Here is a 15,879-nt window from a genome sequence, read left to right as displayed (position 1 = left end):
ATATTTATTGTGTTTAAACATGTCTGTGAAAGATTGTATTACTGTACTGTGTAATAAAATAATTACAATGCTGAAAAAGCATTTTCAGTGACAATGTTTGGATTTGAAATCAAAATAATGGATAAATGTGTTTGTGGTAAACAGCCACAGATCAGTTGCAGACTCCTGTGTGAAAGCTGCTTCTGCACCACTTACATGGTGTTACACGGCACATGGCCTACATACGCACTGCAAATGGAGTATGTGTGAACCTGGCGTAGACCGCCTCACATACAGCTCACGAAATCAGGCTTGTGCTGTGTGTAAGCTATTGTGCAACAATTGCACGATTGTCAAAACAAAAATGCAGTGCATAATCAAACATTTAGGAGAGAAATATATATTTTTGAAAAATGTCCCAAAAAAAAGCCCCCCTCAAAAAAAAAAAATGATAATAATAATTCGGTATCGGTGGTCGTATCGGCAGATATTGCTTTCTGTGATCGGTCTCAAAAATCCTGATCTGAGCACCCCTAAATAATATTATTAAAAAAAGGACTAGGCCTAAATATTAATTTATCCAGCACATCTATTTTATTCCAGCTAAAATCATTTGAATGAACGCCACACAATTTGTCAGGCCGAAAGAATCCACCGTGGCTCTGCATTCAGAAAGTACGGTTAATTTTGTACCCTAAACTTTTAAAGCCAATTTCTAGTGTTCATTTACCACATGCATTACATATTTCAAGCAAAACTTTAATGCATAAACTGAGCGTCAATCACCATGTTCAGAAACAGCAAGGGGGGGGCTTTTCTGGCAGAATTAATATAATTATTTTTTTAAGGTATTTAATGGATCTAAACCATCTTTTTATTCGGATTAACAAATGTCTTCAAATCACCACATCGCGTCTGCGCTATAAGCAAGCTGCATGCTGCACAGTTGACAGGAATTGTCACCTGCACAATCGAGGTGCTGTCACATCGTCACTAAAGTTGATAAATTGCATTACTTTTTAATGTGTTTAACTGTTTAACCATCCAGCGCTCTCCTGGAGACCGTGCGCTCATGCACACTCTCAGCACACACACATAATGCCTACTCCGTTTGCAGTGCATATGTGGTGCGTATTTTTTCCGCGCTCATGTTATTAATAAAGCGTGCACACTGCACACGGTTGCGGTCCGGCAGTGCGTTCAGGAGCGGTGCGTCTGCAGCATTGCAGAGATCGATTTTTGCTGCGCTGCAAGCGCTGAATTAAAGTAACAGCGCATTGTTTGCGGTAAATATGAACATGGATTGATACGAAAATGTAGTAATTACACCATAAATGCATATTATTAAAGTCTACTGTGTTTCACAGTCAACACATATAGGCTATGGCTTTTTGGCTAGGTTTAAAGGGAAAGAGCACTTTTAGATAAACAAGGCAATAATAGATGGCACTCGTGGAGGTAGGAAAACAAAGTTCTTTATGAACCACAGGATTGCTTGTAATAAAGATTTCAATGCAAAAGGAAAGGCAGTAGAGCTGACTATTTCTGTCAATGGTAAGTTTGTGATAACGTAAGAAAAGTAGTTTAAATGTTTTGCCACTTGCTTGAGCAACTTAATATATAAATCTAGAAGTAAATGCAAAAGTAAAAAGCATTGAATAATGTGTTGCTTATATTGTTTAAACATGTCTGTGAAAGATTGTATTACTGTACTGTGTAAGAAAAGAATCACAATGTTGAAAATGCATTTTCAGTGACAATGTTTGGATTTGAAATCAAAATAATAGATAAATGTTGTGTTTGTGGTAAACAGCCACGAATCAGTAGCGGACTCCTGTGTGAAAGCTGCTTCCCCTCTCACAAGAGTCACCTAAGAGGGGAGTTCCCTCCATTTTCAAAAAAGAAATTCAGGCCTTGAATAAATGTCTAAAAATCCTGATTGGAGTATCACTATAAATAGTTATAAATGATAAAAAGAAGGCTTTAAAAAGATTGGTATCAGTATCGGCAGAGACTGCTTTCTGTGATCGGTGATCGGCCTCAAAAATCCTGATTGGAGCACCCCTGTTTAATTTAAATTTAACAGTAATTTACTTTCAAATACACCAATTGCTGAAGGGTCTGCACAACTTTTTAGTACAAGTTCAAGTTGCACTGTTCAAAATACCTGAAGTAGCACAGCAGTGCATAGTATACCTGTTGTAGCACATTGTTTACTTTAAGAGTACATGTTATGTTTAATTTAAATGTAACATTTTTATTTTAATGTAAGACTGTTTTATTTATTTTAAATTTAACAGTAATTTATTTTCAAATGCCCCAATTGCTGAAGGGTCTGCACAACTTCTTAGTACAATTTCAAGTTGCACTGTTCAAAATACCTGTAGTAGCACAGCAGTGCATACCTGTTTGCATTTAATTAAGGTGGACTAGATTAGACTGTAATACAAATAGTTGAGTTTGCCAGGTGCATACAACATTTATGACAGGTTTCCATGAAAGTGTTGGTCAGTTTGTCTGCTTGACAATCACATTTTGCACTGCAGCAATAAAATTGAAGTGAGATAAACAAACTGAGAAATGTTTCTTTTTAGTTAAAACAGATGTTGCCAAAGTTTTCCTTTGGGGACATAATTTGAAGTTGGAAAAAGGTAATAAATTGCAATATATCGCAATATATTTAAAATCATAATAATATTGTATCGTGATAATATCATATCGTGAGGCCTCTTGTGATTCCCACCCCTACTGTCTATACACAAAGTATATGTGTGGAACACAGTTCATTGATGGAGCTGATGATATGAATCAGGTACGAGAGAGAGATGCAGAGCAGGGGGATGAGAGGAACGGGATTAAGAAGCACTGCTTTAGAACAGTGACTATGTTTACATGGACATCAGTAATCTAATTATTTACCTTATTCTGAATAAGACAATATTATGATTAAGGTGTTTACATGAGTTGCTTTTAAAATATTCCTTTCATGTTCCCGTTTTACATGTTATAGTACATAGATCGATTAATGGCACGTCATTACGCCACCAAGCGACACCATCCCCTCCAGAATTACACATATAAACATATAGATCATTTTTAATTTACTGAAAGCTTCAAGTGCAGTTAATTATTTGTCATGCTGTGCAAACAGGCGACAGCGCTGTTGAAGCCATGCTCTTTTGTTTGACCACTGCCGTGTGTGTATACTGTCGCAGAATGCGGTGAAAAGTCCTACACGACGGTAATAATGTGATTAAAGGGATACTCCACCCCAAAATTAACATTTAGTCATTAATCACTTACCCCCATGTCATTCCAAACCCGTAAAAGCTTCGTTCGTCTTCAGAACACAATTTAAGATATTTTGGATGAAAACCGGGAGGCTTGTGACTGTCCCATTGACTGCCAAGTAAATTACACTGTCAAGGTCCAGAAAAGTGTGAAATCGTCATAATATTCCATCTGCCATCAGTGGTTCAACCGTGACGAGAATACTTTTTGTACGCGAAGAAAACAAAAATAACAACTTTATTCAACAATTCATCTCCTCTGTGTCTCTCCGCATCACTGTAGCGCAATGACAGCGCTACAGGATATTATTTTGGAAAATATCCGCTGAATGCAAGCAGCGTACGCTATTCTGTGTTAGCCGCGCTGCACGGATGTGCTGTTTTCGTTCAAATCAAAGCGTAAATACACATAGAAAACGTATACTTGTGTCGCGGCTGACACAGAAGTTTTGTGTCGTAGTAGTTTTGACGGCATGGCAACAACTCTTCTCTAAAGCAGCGCAACATGGCCTTGCCCCCTTTGTTCCATGAAGAAGCTTGTTGTAGTCCCTTCCAGCTGTTTTTGTAGGCATTAAACTGCCATAATTTTAAAGGACAATATCTCTGTTTGCACTGAACTTTGTGTTGTAAATTTGCAGATATTGTTTATGCTCAAACAGCAACATTACACACTAACTAATGTTAAAAAAGTGAAATCACAATCAGCCACCCCTTTAATTACATTAGCTGGAAATGGTTTTCTTGTGTTGTGTTTCATGGGTTTGATTGTCATATGTGTGTTGAAAATTTTAGCGATTCAAGTGAAGCCTTTTGGACACTCTGTTGGCATCTCTTGTTCCGAGAGTGTTGGCACAAGTCTTGAACCTCCGTATTTCACATCAACACCAATTAAAAGGCCACAAATTGAAGACACCATGATCAATGACAGCTCAACATCCTCAAAGCAATTGTCAGATGTCAACTATGAGCCTGATATCACTCAAGAAGGCAGTGAAAAGTAAGTCTAGTTTTACATATGGATACACAGGGTAGATGTCAGGGCTTCTAGGGGAGGTTTGAGATGATCAAAAAAGATCCCTCATTAGAAAATAGGATATGACTTGGCAAGCTATATCTGTTTATCCAAGGTTTGCCAACCACTCTACAAAGCCAGGAAATAAATGGGGCGAATTCCAAACAGAAGTGAGCATCCCTATGCCCTACTCCCTTCGAAGGGCAGAGCCCTTGACTTGTGTTCTTTGCAGGGTGTAGGGCATTACTGTCTCGTATAAGCGTTTGGAACTCCCTTGGCAAAGGGAATGACTGACCAAATGTTACCTTGACAATGCTGCGCGTGCGCTCCACCAGTTGTTGCAAACATATATTTCTTCTCCTTATTTTATTCAAATACTGTCTAATTGTCTTATTTACTGTTAAACTTTTTCAAACTAAACTTGCTTACGTTTTCACATTATTTCACTTAATGTTTTACTACGTTTTAAGTGAACATGTTTCTATAACTGACGAAAAATATTTTGTATTACATTAAAATATAAAGACAAATTTAATTAGCCTATTCTACTTACGTTTGTATGTGAAGTCAAAATCAACCCCAACTTTGCTTTAAAATACATCGCAAGATATCCTAACCGAAGATCACATGATCACAAACGAAAACTTTCGTGAAGTGACCATCGCATGTTCCCTTCACTAACGGACTTCCGGAAGGGCCCTTCGTCAAGGGATTCAGTTGTTCACTTTCATTTGGAACGTCCCTACAAATGGCGTCCCCTTCCCGAAGTGCCCTTCAAGGGTGCAGAAAAGCAGTTTGGAATTCGCCTATGGTAAATTAAGACCATTTGCTACAGCTATTTCAGAAGTGTACAACATGCCACCATACTTAGTTGACAATTTTGTAAATGGGACAGGTGTATCTGTTTTGTATCTATCACAGGTGATGATAATTGTAGCAATGACAAATTGGTACAAACTATTTTATTTATTTTTTTTCAGTATTTATTTGGTATTGTCCATATAGATTTTATTGTTTCAATTTTGCTTAGGTCTGTTCACAGTGCATCCACAAAACACAGTGGAACAGCCAGCCATTCATCTGAAATACACCAGCTGGAAATCTGCATTTGTCGGCGGCAGTAGCCTTTAGTGGCACATCTTACATACAGATCCACAAGGTTTGTCTTTTGTTAAAATGATCTATAAACGGGAATTTTCAAGGTTATTTCTGCTGATGTCATGTGATATTTTCCAGGTCCTGTCAGCTCTGTCTGGAATGCATTTGTCATCAAAAGGTCTTTCTCCAGCCAACAATCTTGTGGCACTGGAGGTCTGAACAAAATAAAATTTTGGAGAGGGTAAGGTGTTCTGGAAATGCTGTTGTCTTGGATGGTGACATGAGAGCTGATTCAACAGGTTTGTTAATTTTGTATGAAAAGTAACTTTCAGTTTCATTTAGTCATTCAAACCAAATGGTATGCATTCTAAATGTCGGCTTACATACAGATCCACAAGGTTTGTCTTTTGTTAAAATGATCTATAAACGGGAATTTTCAAGGTTATTTCTGCTGATGTCATGTGATATTTTCCAGGTCCTGTCAGCTCTGTCTGGAATGCATTTGTCATCAAAAGGTCTTTCTCCAGCCAACAATCTTGTGGCACTGGAGGTCTGAACAAAATAAAATTTTGGAGAGGGTAAGGTGTTCTGGAAATGCTGTTGTCTTGGATGGTGACATGAGAGCTGATTCAACAGGTTTGTTAATTTTGTATGAAAAGTAACTTTGTTTCATTTAGTCATTCAAACCAAATGGTATGCATTCTAAATGTCGGCAAACATTGGATTAAAATGTTGTACAATGTGACAAGCTTGCTTAAAGGGATAGTTTACCCAAAAATAAAAATTCTGTCATTAATTACCCACCCTCATGTTGTTCCAAACCTCTAAGAACTTAGAACTTCGTCTTCAGAACACAAATGAAGATATTTCTGATGAAATCCGAGAGTATTCTTACCCTCCATAGACAGCAACACAACTGAAATGTTCCCAGACCCAGAAACTTAGCATGGACATCGATAAAATAGTCCATGTGACAAGAAAACAAAAAAATAACGACCGTACAATTCTTCTTTCCGCAGCATATTTTACTCTGTAGTGTTACTAATTTACTCTAATATAAATATTATGTAATGTAATAACACACAGACAGTGTATTTCAAATGTGTAAGTTTTTAATTATGGTTTTGCAGTCATACAGTTTTAACTATCTTCAGTCCTACTCTGCTGCTGCGTCATTTATAGCCTGGTTAATAACATGATACTCATTCTGCACTTTTGTCACAAACCTGCCTAACCTCCCTACAACACAGTCTTTCAGAACCAGCGTCCATGCTCTGGCAGTAGCCACAGGAGCACCCGAATGAGAGGCATAGTGATGTTTAGACAGTTTAACTTGATAAATTAAAGTTGTTGATTGATCATGGGAAGCAAGTCCGTTATCTGCCAGCAGAGCTGGGTGGTAACTGATTACATGTAATCTGAAATACGTAATCCGATTCCAAATATTAAGTACTTGTAATTAGATTAAATTACATTTTAAAATACTCGTAATCAGACTACAGTTACTTTTTTTTATGGATTACGTGATTACATATTTATACCAGTGGTTCTCAAAAATGTCTTGGAGGACCCCGAGCCTTGCACATTTTGTATGTCTCCTTTATCTAACACACCTGATTCAACTCATCAGTTTGTTAGTAGAGACTACAAGACATGAATTGAGTGTGTCTGATAAGGGAGACATACAAAATGTGCAGGGCTAGGGGTACTCGGACAGGTTTGAGAACCCCTGATTTACACAGTAGCAACAAAATATTCATAATTTTATTGTTCCAATTAGTTCACAGTAGAAAAAAAACAAGCCATGCCCTCTATTTTTCTTATTCGATATTCTGTTTCTCTTGGAAGTATGTCACAATATGGAAGTAAAGTTGCTCGCAACTTCCGGTTTACGTGGACTGGTACTGGTAGGTTTCTGTGGGAAATACGAGCCTGTCGCTGTTCGTCTTTGCGTCATGTCTGTATACCTAAAGAAGTAGTCCTGGCTAATAGCCTATATCGCATGTGAGGAAGCTGCAGGTGTCGGATCATTTATAGACTTTTCTCATAGCAGCTGGAATAATTAAATTAAATCATTTTGATGGCGGATTGTAATGGATTTGTATGGAAAGGTCCATACAAGGATCATCAATGATAACTGGAGATTCACCTGTAGTCACCAGTAGTCTACAGGTAATGCTAATGCACACTATATACACATAGTCAGGCATTGCTGATGTTGTTAACATACTTTGTTCTCAAATTGTTAACTAATAATATTTTGTACAGTTTGCTGTGATATGAGCCAAGCGATTGTTAGATTTAATCAACAGTGGTAGCGTGAAGTATTGCAATGCTTTTCTTCTTAGTTGGTCAGAATAAAAGTGGCAGACTCGCTTGTTCAGAAGACATTTTCTGGTGAAAATTCTTATTTGGGTCATACTTCCAAGATGTAAAATCTGTGATTCTGAAGTGCATTATCCACACCGACCGACTGACTGACTGACAGCCACACATACACCTCAAAACATTATAGATTAATCTGCGCTGAGGAGCTGTGCTGATGCACAACTCGCATAAAGATGATAATTCCGCAAATAACTGCAATTACAGGTTTCAAAAGCAAAACTTGCAGTCCGCAGCTTTAAATGAATTGCATCTTTATCATTACATGTTTTACTACAAATATATTTAGATTCATAATAAACAAGTTTCAATAGACATTACATTTATGTGGTGTTAACCATAAAGTATGCATGTATGTACACTGTGGCGGGAGCCGCAAACGACAGACACAGTTGGTGGCCTCAGGCCTCGCAGAGGCTTTTATTGAACAGAAATTCATGAGTTCACACTTATATATAATAAACGGAGTAAAGGTTATGCATATTTGGTGTGCTGTCCGAGGGGAGGGCTCCGAGCTCGGAATTTTGGCCCAATCCCTCCTCTCTCACACACCCACTGCTGTCACTGATGGGATTCTGGTGAAGGGTGCCGATGATAATTAGGGGGAGGCAGACCAGGGTTGTGTCCGAAATCGCCCCCTATACCCTCATTCACTATTCCCTACATTAGGTCACTAATTCAGTTCACTAGAAGGAGTGAATGAAAACGAGTAGTGAATTCGGACACTGAGTGCACCGGAAGGAATGCCGCTTTTGCATAGCTTGCTGTTTATTAATCATTTGAAACTAGCAGCTCCAGTAGTAAGATTAAAGGATTTATCTTGAACTCTGTTATGGAAATTATGTATAAACCCTAATCAAACAATTTAATTATCAATTTACAATGAATTTATACCCGTGTTGTACATTATGCTATACGCCATGGATGAGCGCTTTGTAAAAATGAACGGATTGATTATTCAGCTATCTATCTTCTGGCGAGATGTGGGAATTCATTCGGCGCGTGACTCACGGTGCATTATGGGTATTCTCTAGCCGTTGAGCGTGCACCAGTTGTACAGACGTTTTTGCAGTGCATTGTTGGATTGAATGAGCTCACTCGAGAACGTCCACTATGGTTTCGGACTCCACTAAAAATGGCTGTTCCCTCAAATAGTGCCCTATTTAAGGGTATAGGGGGCGATTTCGGACACAGCCCTTCTCTTACAACTGATTAAGGTATACAGCTGAACATACTGACAAGCATTTATGTAACTGTTACAGGATTTAAAGCATAGTGTAACTCCTTTTTTAAATATTACTTACCTGGTCATACTTATTTGAATGTTAACTTGGATAATTAACTTGCCAAAGTGATAAATAAAGAATTGCTAAAATGAGGTTTAATCTCTATAGAACTAAAACAGGAATGGTTATTATTTACAGATTATTGTTTTCTTATTAAAACAACACATTTTTGTGAATTTTCTCAGTCTTTTTTAATGTGGCTCACAGGTGTAATGTGTTTATGGAGGAATCACAGCAGTGGGAGGATCCTCTGATGCAGGTTGAGAGAGGAGCTCTGGGACTGAAGCAGCCTTGAACACCAGCTCTGGCTGAGGCTACGACGGCAAACACTGGAACGGCCTTGACTGGAACTACTTTGCTGTTCTTTCCCATCATGAGAGGAACCTTTGTAGTGGACAGGACGGGCGTCAGTGTGACCCGGTCAATCATGTCAGAAACCTCTTCAGGGTTTGCAACGGCAGCAGAAAACCTCAGGCCGGGACAAGAAGCTCTGGAAAGGTACCCTGTGGAGTGACCTCTCTGATCTCAGCAGATTCTGGAGCAGCAGCATTCACATTGTTTTCTAAAGCGGCCTTGATTTCTTTGGGACTCATTTGTCCGTGGCAAGAACTTTTGGGTCAGACACAACCGAGGCCTGCCAGCCCCGCAAGACGCTAAAGCTGGAGAGATGAAGGGGTCACCTGTCTCAGTCCTCCAGACACAAGACTGACCCTCTTCACCAGGACCTGAAACACAATTAGAAATTATACAAATTACACAAACATACTTCATAAGGTATAAAAATACATCATGTGCAGTGTATATGGATTGACTATGTAACAGTTGCAGCAGGGATTCTGATCACATCAAATCAACAAAAAGACAAATACAAACAAATCATTTTAGCTTGTGTTAGACTTACCTTGAACCAGGCATGGGAGAGCATCTCCTCCAGATGAGCCCTCTGCTCCGGGTCACTCTTTAGGCAACCGGGAATAAAACGGCAGCATTCTGTGCAGAAAAATGAGAGAGATTTCTGATTATTTCCTTCACTTTCACACCTGCTTTCTAAACAGTGAGAGATTCCTGCGTTATCCATAAGGCCATTATTTATAAAGCCTCTGTTTTGCATGATTGACATTATGAATTGCAATTGTTGTTCTTTGTTGTATTGACTTTCTTACCATCTGAGAAGTTAGGCTTGATCCAGACATCAGTGTCTATCAGTATTATATCACCGCTGTATGGATAACGGTTGGTCATCATGATAAACAGCAGCCTTGATTGGCCTTGACTGTCAAAGCCACCTCTAGAGGAACTGGACTGGGATGGTCAGGCTAGAACAGGTGTAGGCAAGTTCGGTCCTAGAGAGCCGCAGTCCTGCAGAGTTCAGCTCCAACCCTAATCAAACACACCTGAACAAGCTAATCAATGTCTTCAGGATTACTAAGGGGTAAAACTTTTCAGGGTTGAAGCTGAACTCTGCGGCTCTCTAGGACCGAACTTGCCTACCCCTGGGCTAGAAGAAAGATTGCGTTATGATGGTCAGATGGAAGCAGTTTCTCAAATTAGGATTTAGCTCAGTCTGTTTGTCTTGAAATATCTGTACCTTGTGTTTTACATGAATTTTAAGATTGTATAAATTGCAAACAGTAAATGAGAGATGACGGAGAGAGCACAGTGCTTGCACTACTTACAAGGCTGAGGTACAGCTTGTTTTCTGTCTTTGCTGTGAATTTCACAGCCACCTGAAGGCCTTCCTCACCGTGGGTCTCTTCAAAGACAGCCTCCTTCCCCAACTTCTTGCCGATGGCATACGTCCCGCAGATGAGGTCTATTGCAAGATAAATAATTGTAGTTACTAGTTATTTTATTTAAGTTCACACTGCAGGACTAAATGAACTGCAAAAAACGGCAAATGGTAATTTAAAACTAAAAAACCTAAAAGAAATGTTTACATTTTACATTATAAGAATGTACATTATTTAAAGCATACATTTTCTTTAATAGATACACACCTAAAATAAATTATAAGGAGAGGTTGCGTGTTATATTTTGGGTTATGACAGTAAACTCACCCTCGCTCCTCGTGATCTCGTCACAGTCCAGATGTGAAGGACTGGCTGGACTGTCCTGATCTTGAGGCTGGACGTCCTGCATTTTTCTGCTCCTCGGCAGTGAGGGGTCTTCAGGAGCACTGGAAGGAGACTCCTGATGATCATTGTCCTCTACAGAAGACGTCCTGCAGAGAAGTCTGATCTAAAGACAGCAATATCATCCAAAAGCTGGTTTGTAATCAAATAATATCAATAATATATTGCATACTCGTATTAATTATTCATTCAGGAATTACTTTTGGTTACTTGAATCTTGAAATATTCTTAACTATAACATTTATCACATGTAGTGGGAAAACATATTTATTTGCATTTGTATAATGTGATGGTGATGTGTGTAAGTGATGAATAGACTTTTTGATGTTCATGTTGATGTACCATCAGTACAGCTCCTGGATGGAGACACACCAGTGTCCTGCTCCTCCTCACCCTGAGCTTTGGTGGGTTTGTGGGGAGAGAAACAACAGAGGAAAGCAGCAAACCTCCGAAACCTGCTCTTTTTCTGCCTCTTCTTCTTTGTGTTGTCTCCTCTCCTCACCGATAGTCACAGGCGTCTCTTCAGGAGAGGATGGAGGTCCGTGTGGTCGGTGGGTGTCAGTGTTGTCCCTCCGCTTTCTCTCCACGAGACAGTCGCCAACAACTAAACTCACGGTAAGCACTGCTGATAACACACTCTTTACTAGTCTCGCGCTTTATATATTCCCGCGGCACCTTCTGAATTCCTCTATGATATATCATAAGAGCTCAAACAACCTGTGGTAAAATGTTTTTATTTGGAATTTCAGCCTTTGTGACAACTTCACAACTAGTATGAACACAACTTAACTCATTTGGGGGTTTGCCAGTTATTTCAAATCATATTCAGGTCTGAATTGTAGTGTTTATTCTCTATTGGCTCATTAAGATAATTTCATTCATCTGAAGTGGTGTTTTTTCTCACAGCCACATGAGGGTGCAAGACATTGCTTTCATCATAAAAATGAATGCGTTTCATCCTACCAGCCTACACTTCAGAAAATACCTACTTTACAGGATGGTTCTTTGGCCCAAAACACTGCGAAATGTACTAGAACGGTCAAATAATATTAATACAAAATATAAAATTCAGTCTGGATTTGTTTTTGTGGGCATTTCTGCTGTTCCTCATAACCATAGGCCTAAATAGTAATGTGTCACAGAAAAAACCTAAATAATTACAAGGGGATTCTGGCAATAAAGTTGACACAGAACCAAGCAATTTGAGCAGATTAATTTGTATTTTTAAGCAACAATGACAGAACTGAACTGGAAGTGAACAGCTGGGCCCTGGTTTATAAGGTGCCTTCGTTCATGGTTAAGATGTCTGTTTTTCGAAACTGTGGCAAAGTTCAGGAAACCTGAAAAAAGTGTTATAGAACACAATCTTTCCTTCGTTTGTTTTAACATTTTGCTGCGGCAAAGGCAACCTTGCCCTTGTTTTGTTTTTTCATATTTGGTAATACAGCATCTCTAGACACTGTCAAATCTGTTTCCTCCACTACATAGCATTTCAAAACAATCAAGCTGGTTTAATAGGATAACGTAGTTACACGATTATTTCCTAAATGATTAAATGACGTGATGATAATAAACACCAAAACCTCGATTCATCTGTCCATCTAATTCTGCTTTGTCCAGAGGAAGGAGATAAGGACATTTGCAACAATACGTAATGAAACTGACCAATAAGTTCATGAGCACATCGATGGTCGATCATCAACTGTAATCGTATTTCTAACAGCAGCTAATGTTTTTAAACGAGTTTGTGTTCTCCGCATCAGCCTCTGGTTGTCTCTGAATAGATTATTTATAAATGTGCCATGTGATATTATTATAATCCTTTTTATTTAGTACATCACTTTAAGGAAAGGAAAGGGAAAATCAACCACACACACATAATCGTGCCATTTAACATGTGGGATATAGATCTAATTATACAATCTGATTTGGAGTTCAAATGTGTAACAGCACTAGAGAAAACGCTCCTATTTGCCATTCTTTTCGAATGTAACACCACTTTATATGATCAGCATAACAGTTAAAAGTTTAGCTGTATGAACGTCACAAAACCAGATGATTCATGTTATCCAGCATGATGTTTCAGGTCATTCATTACTACTAATAATGCTAATACTATTAAGGAAAATGACTCAAATTCTACCATAAAAACACGAGGAGATGATTTAAGAGAATTTCATTGTTTACTATTAGAAGTATCATAAAATACAACACATACACTACCGGTCAAAAGTCTGGAATTATTATGATTTTTAAATGTTCTTATAAGAAGTATTTCGCGTTCACCAAGGATGCATTTATTTAATCAATAAGACAATAAAAGCAGTAATATTGTGAAATATGATCAAATGTCAATTATTCCTGTGACGGAAAAGCCGAGTTTTCAGCATCATTACCGAAAACAGGTGTGCTGCTTAATATTTTTGTGGAAAGCATTATAATTAAAAGGTTGGGGTAATTAAGATTATAAACAAAAGGGAAAAAAAGAATACTTATATTGAACAAGGATGCATTACACTGATGATAAAAAAAGTGACAATTTATAATGTTACGATATATTTCGGTCTAAAATGAATGCTGTTATTCAAAGAGTCAAAAGCATTAAGCAGACTACGGTGTTCAATATTGATAAAAATAATGTTTCTTGAGCAGCAAATCAGCATATTTAAATGATTTCTGAAGGATCATGTGACACTGAAAACTTGGAGTAATGATGCTGAAAATATAGCTTTGTATCAGGAATAAGTTCAGTTTTACAATATATTCAAATAGAACACATTAAATTGTAGTAATTCACAGCATTTCTGTTTTACTGTACTTTTGATCAAATTGGTGTGTATAAGTGACAAACAAAAAGAAGCAAAAAAAAGAAAAAAAAGTACTACCTCTTGACCGGCAACATCTAAACGGTCCCTTATTTGATAAATGATTTATGACAGTTAGTTTTGTGTGATTCCTCACAAGATAATATTGTAAACTGTATGCATACTGCATTTTGAACATAATTAGGCCTGTATGAGACTGGAGCTGTGTTACTTCACTACTAGTTGACTTCTACAGCAAATCACTCAAAACCCAACTCAAAACAGTTGCTATTGTTGTGAGGCCAAGAGGAAGGCTTATGTTAATTCACGTAGTTGTGTTAAAATCAGTGGTCGGGCAACTGCAAGTCGTCTATTCCACAAATCTATATTGGCAAAATAGTGTGCGATTACGCAAAGATACACTGAGATTACTGCGAATACAGCACCCATAATCAAAGTCTCTATTGACCGAATACGAGCCGTTCTTTTCCAGCGAGGAGTGGAGCCAATGCCGCTCACTGGACGTCCAGTCGGGCGGCTCTCCCACATTCTGCGGCAGTGACTCAGCATTGGCATGAGGTTAAACTCGGCTCTCCGCTTGGACAGCGTCAAAGTGTCTATGCCAGCGGTGGGACCGGCATCACTGATGCGCCAGGCAGTTGTGCGGCGTGCACTCTTCCTGCTCCTCCAGCTCGGGGCACGGCGTGCCGCTGTTGGCGGGTTTGAGCAGGATGTAACGGGTGCGATGGCGCAGGCCGCCCCGAGAGCACGGCCCCAGACACAGGCCCCAAGACGACCACATCGACACCTCGCAGTCCAGCGGCGTTTCTGCAAGACATGCAGGAGTCATGAGGATCGCTAGCCAAAAAAGCTGTCTGGAAGCAGTCCGTCAAGAGATTGTTTATATGCATGTTTATGCATGGTCAATTAAAGAAAAACGGACCACTGGCGTACTTGGGCTGTAGGGCTGAGTGGCTCAGATGTCCCAAATAATTGAACAAATGTGTATTTTATAGTATGTTAGTGGGTCAATATATAATTTAGGGTATACAGTTCATGTCCATTGATGACAATAATATTTTTTTCTTAAGAAATATATTATGATATCCATTAAGAGAATTTATACTACAATCTCTCACACATATTTTGCACCCTGTTTTTCAGTTTGGCTTAAATTTTTGCAATGTCTGCTTTTTGAATGGAGTTTGAAATAAATAAAAATGTTAAAGTCTATATTATCTGTTTTAAACCTTAGAAAAAATATATTGAGTTGAGATTTTCATTTTCTTTCAAATATTAGATTTTACTTACTTTATATTTATGGGGAATGTCCTTTTTAATATATTTTTTTTTTTACATTTTATCTCAAATGACCTATTGTCAAGGAGTATATTAATTGTCTGTCCACTACAGTAGCTCACAGAAGTGAGTACACCCCTCACATTTTTGTAAATATTTTATTATATCTTTTCATGTGACAACACTGAAGAAATGACACTTTGCTGCAATGTAAAGTAGTGAGTGTACAGCTTGTATAACAGTGTAAATTTGCTGTCCCCTCAAAATAACTCAACACAGCCATTAATGTCTAAACCGCTGGCCACAAAAGTGAGTACACCCCTAAGTGAAAATGCCCGGTGTCATTTTCTCTGCCCGGTGTCATGTGACTCATTAGTGTTACAAGGTCTCGTGTGTGAATGGGGAGCAGGTGTGTTAAATTTGGTGTTATCGCTCTCACTCTCTCATACTGGCCACTGGAAGTTCAACATGGCACCTCATGGCAAAGAACTCTCTGAGGATCTGAAAAAAAAAATGTTGCTCTACATAAAGATGGCGTAGGCTATAAGAAGATTGCCAAGACCCTGAAACTGAGCTGCAGCACAGTGGCCAAGA

The 15,879-nt window shown here is 38.6% G+C and overlaps 1 protein-coding gene and 2 long non-coding RNA genes across 4 annotated transcripts in view; 2 read left to right on the top strand and 1 right to left on the bottom strand.

Annotated features, from left to right (window-relative positions):
- LOC107588346 (uncharacterized) overlaps positions 1-5,674 on the top strand; it is a 9,978-nt gene extending 4,304 nt beyond the window's left edge. The window contains exons 2-4 of the long non-coding RNA XR_001609567.1: positions 4,062-4,266; positions 5,312-5,440; positions 5,518-5,674. This is a non-coding gene — a long non-coding RNA (uncharacterized lncRNA). The remainder of the gene's footprint in view (positions 1-4,061; positions 4,267-5,311; positions 5,441-5,517) is intronic.
- A 74-nt stretch (positions 5,675-5,748) lies between these two features.
- LOC107588348 (uncharacterized) lies at positions 5,749-9,994 on the top strand. The gene is made up of 3 exons (XR_001609568.1): positions 5,749-5,777; positions 5,855-6,015; positions 9,258-9,994. It is a non-coding gene; the product is annotated as an uncharacterized lncRNA (long non-coding RNA).
- A 4,025-nt stretch (positions 9,995-14,019) lies between these two features.
- Positions 14,020-15,879, bottom strand: part of LOC107588336 (spondin-2-like) — a 32,380-nt gene continuing 30,520 nt past the window's right edge. For both annotated transcript variants that reach the window (XM_016276402.1, XM_016276403.1), the window contains exon 6: positions 14,020-14,814. In XM_016276402.1, coding sequence (XP_016131888.1) covers positions 14,627-14,814 — 188 coding nt within the window. In that variant the 3' untranslated portion in view covers positions 14,020-14,626. The remainder of the gene's footprint in view (positions 14,815-15,879) is intronic.

The sequence above is a fragment of the Sinocyclocheilus grahami genome, unplaced genomic scaffold (genome assembly GCF_001515645.1).
Source record: "Sinocyclocheilus grahami isolate Dianchi unplaced genomic scaffold, SAMN03320097.WGS_v1.1 scaffold102.1, whole genome shotgun sequence".
In the NCBI taxonomy this organism is placed as follows: domain Eukaryota; kingdom Metazoa; phylum Chordata; class Actinopteri; order Cypriniformes; family Cyprinidae; genus Sinocyclocheilus; species Sinocyclocheilus grahami.
Note: the sequence above shows the minus strand (reverse complement) of the source record. Positions and strands in the feature narration are given on the sequence as shown.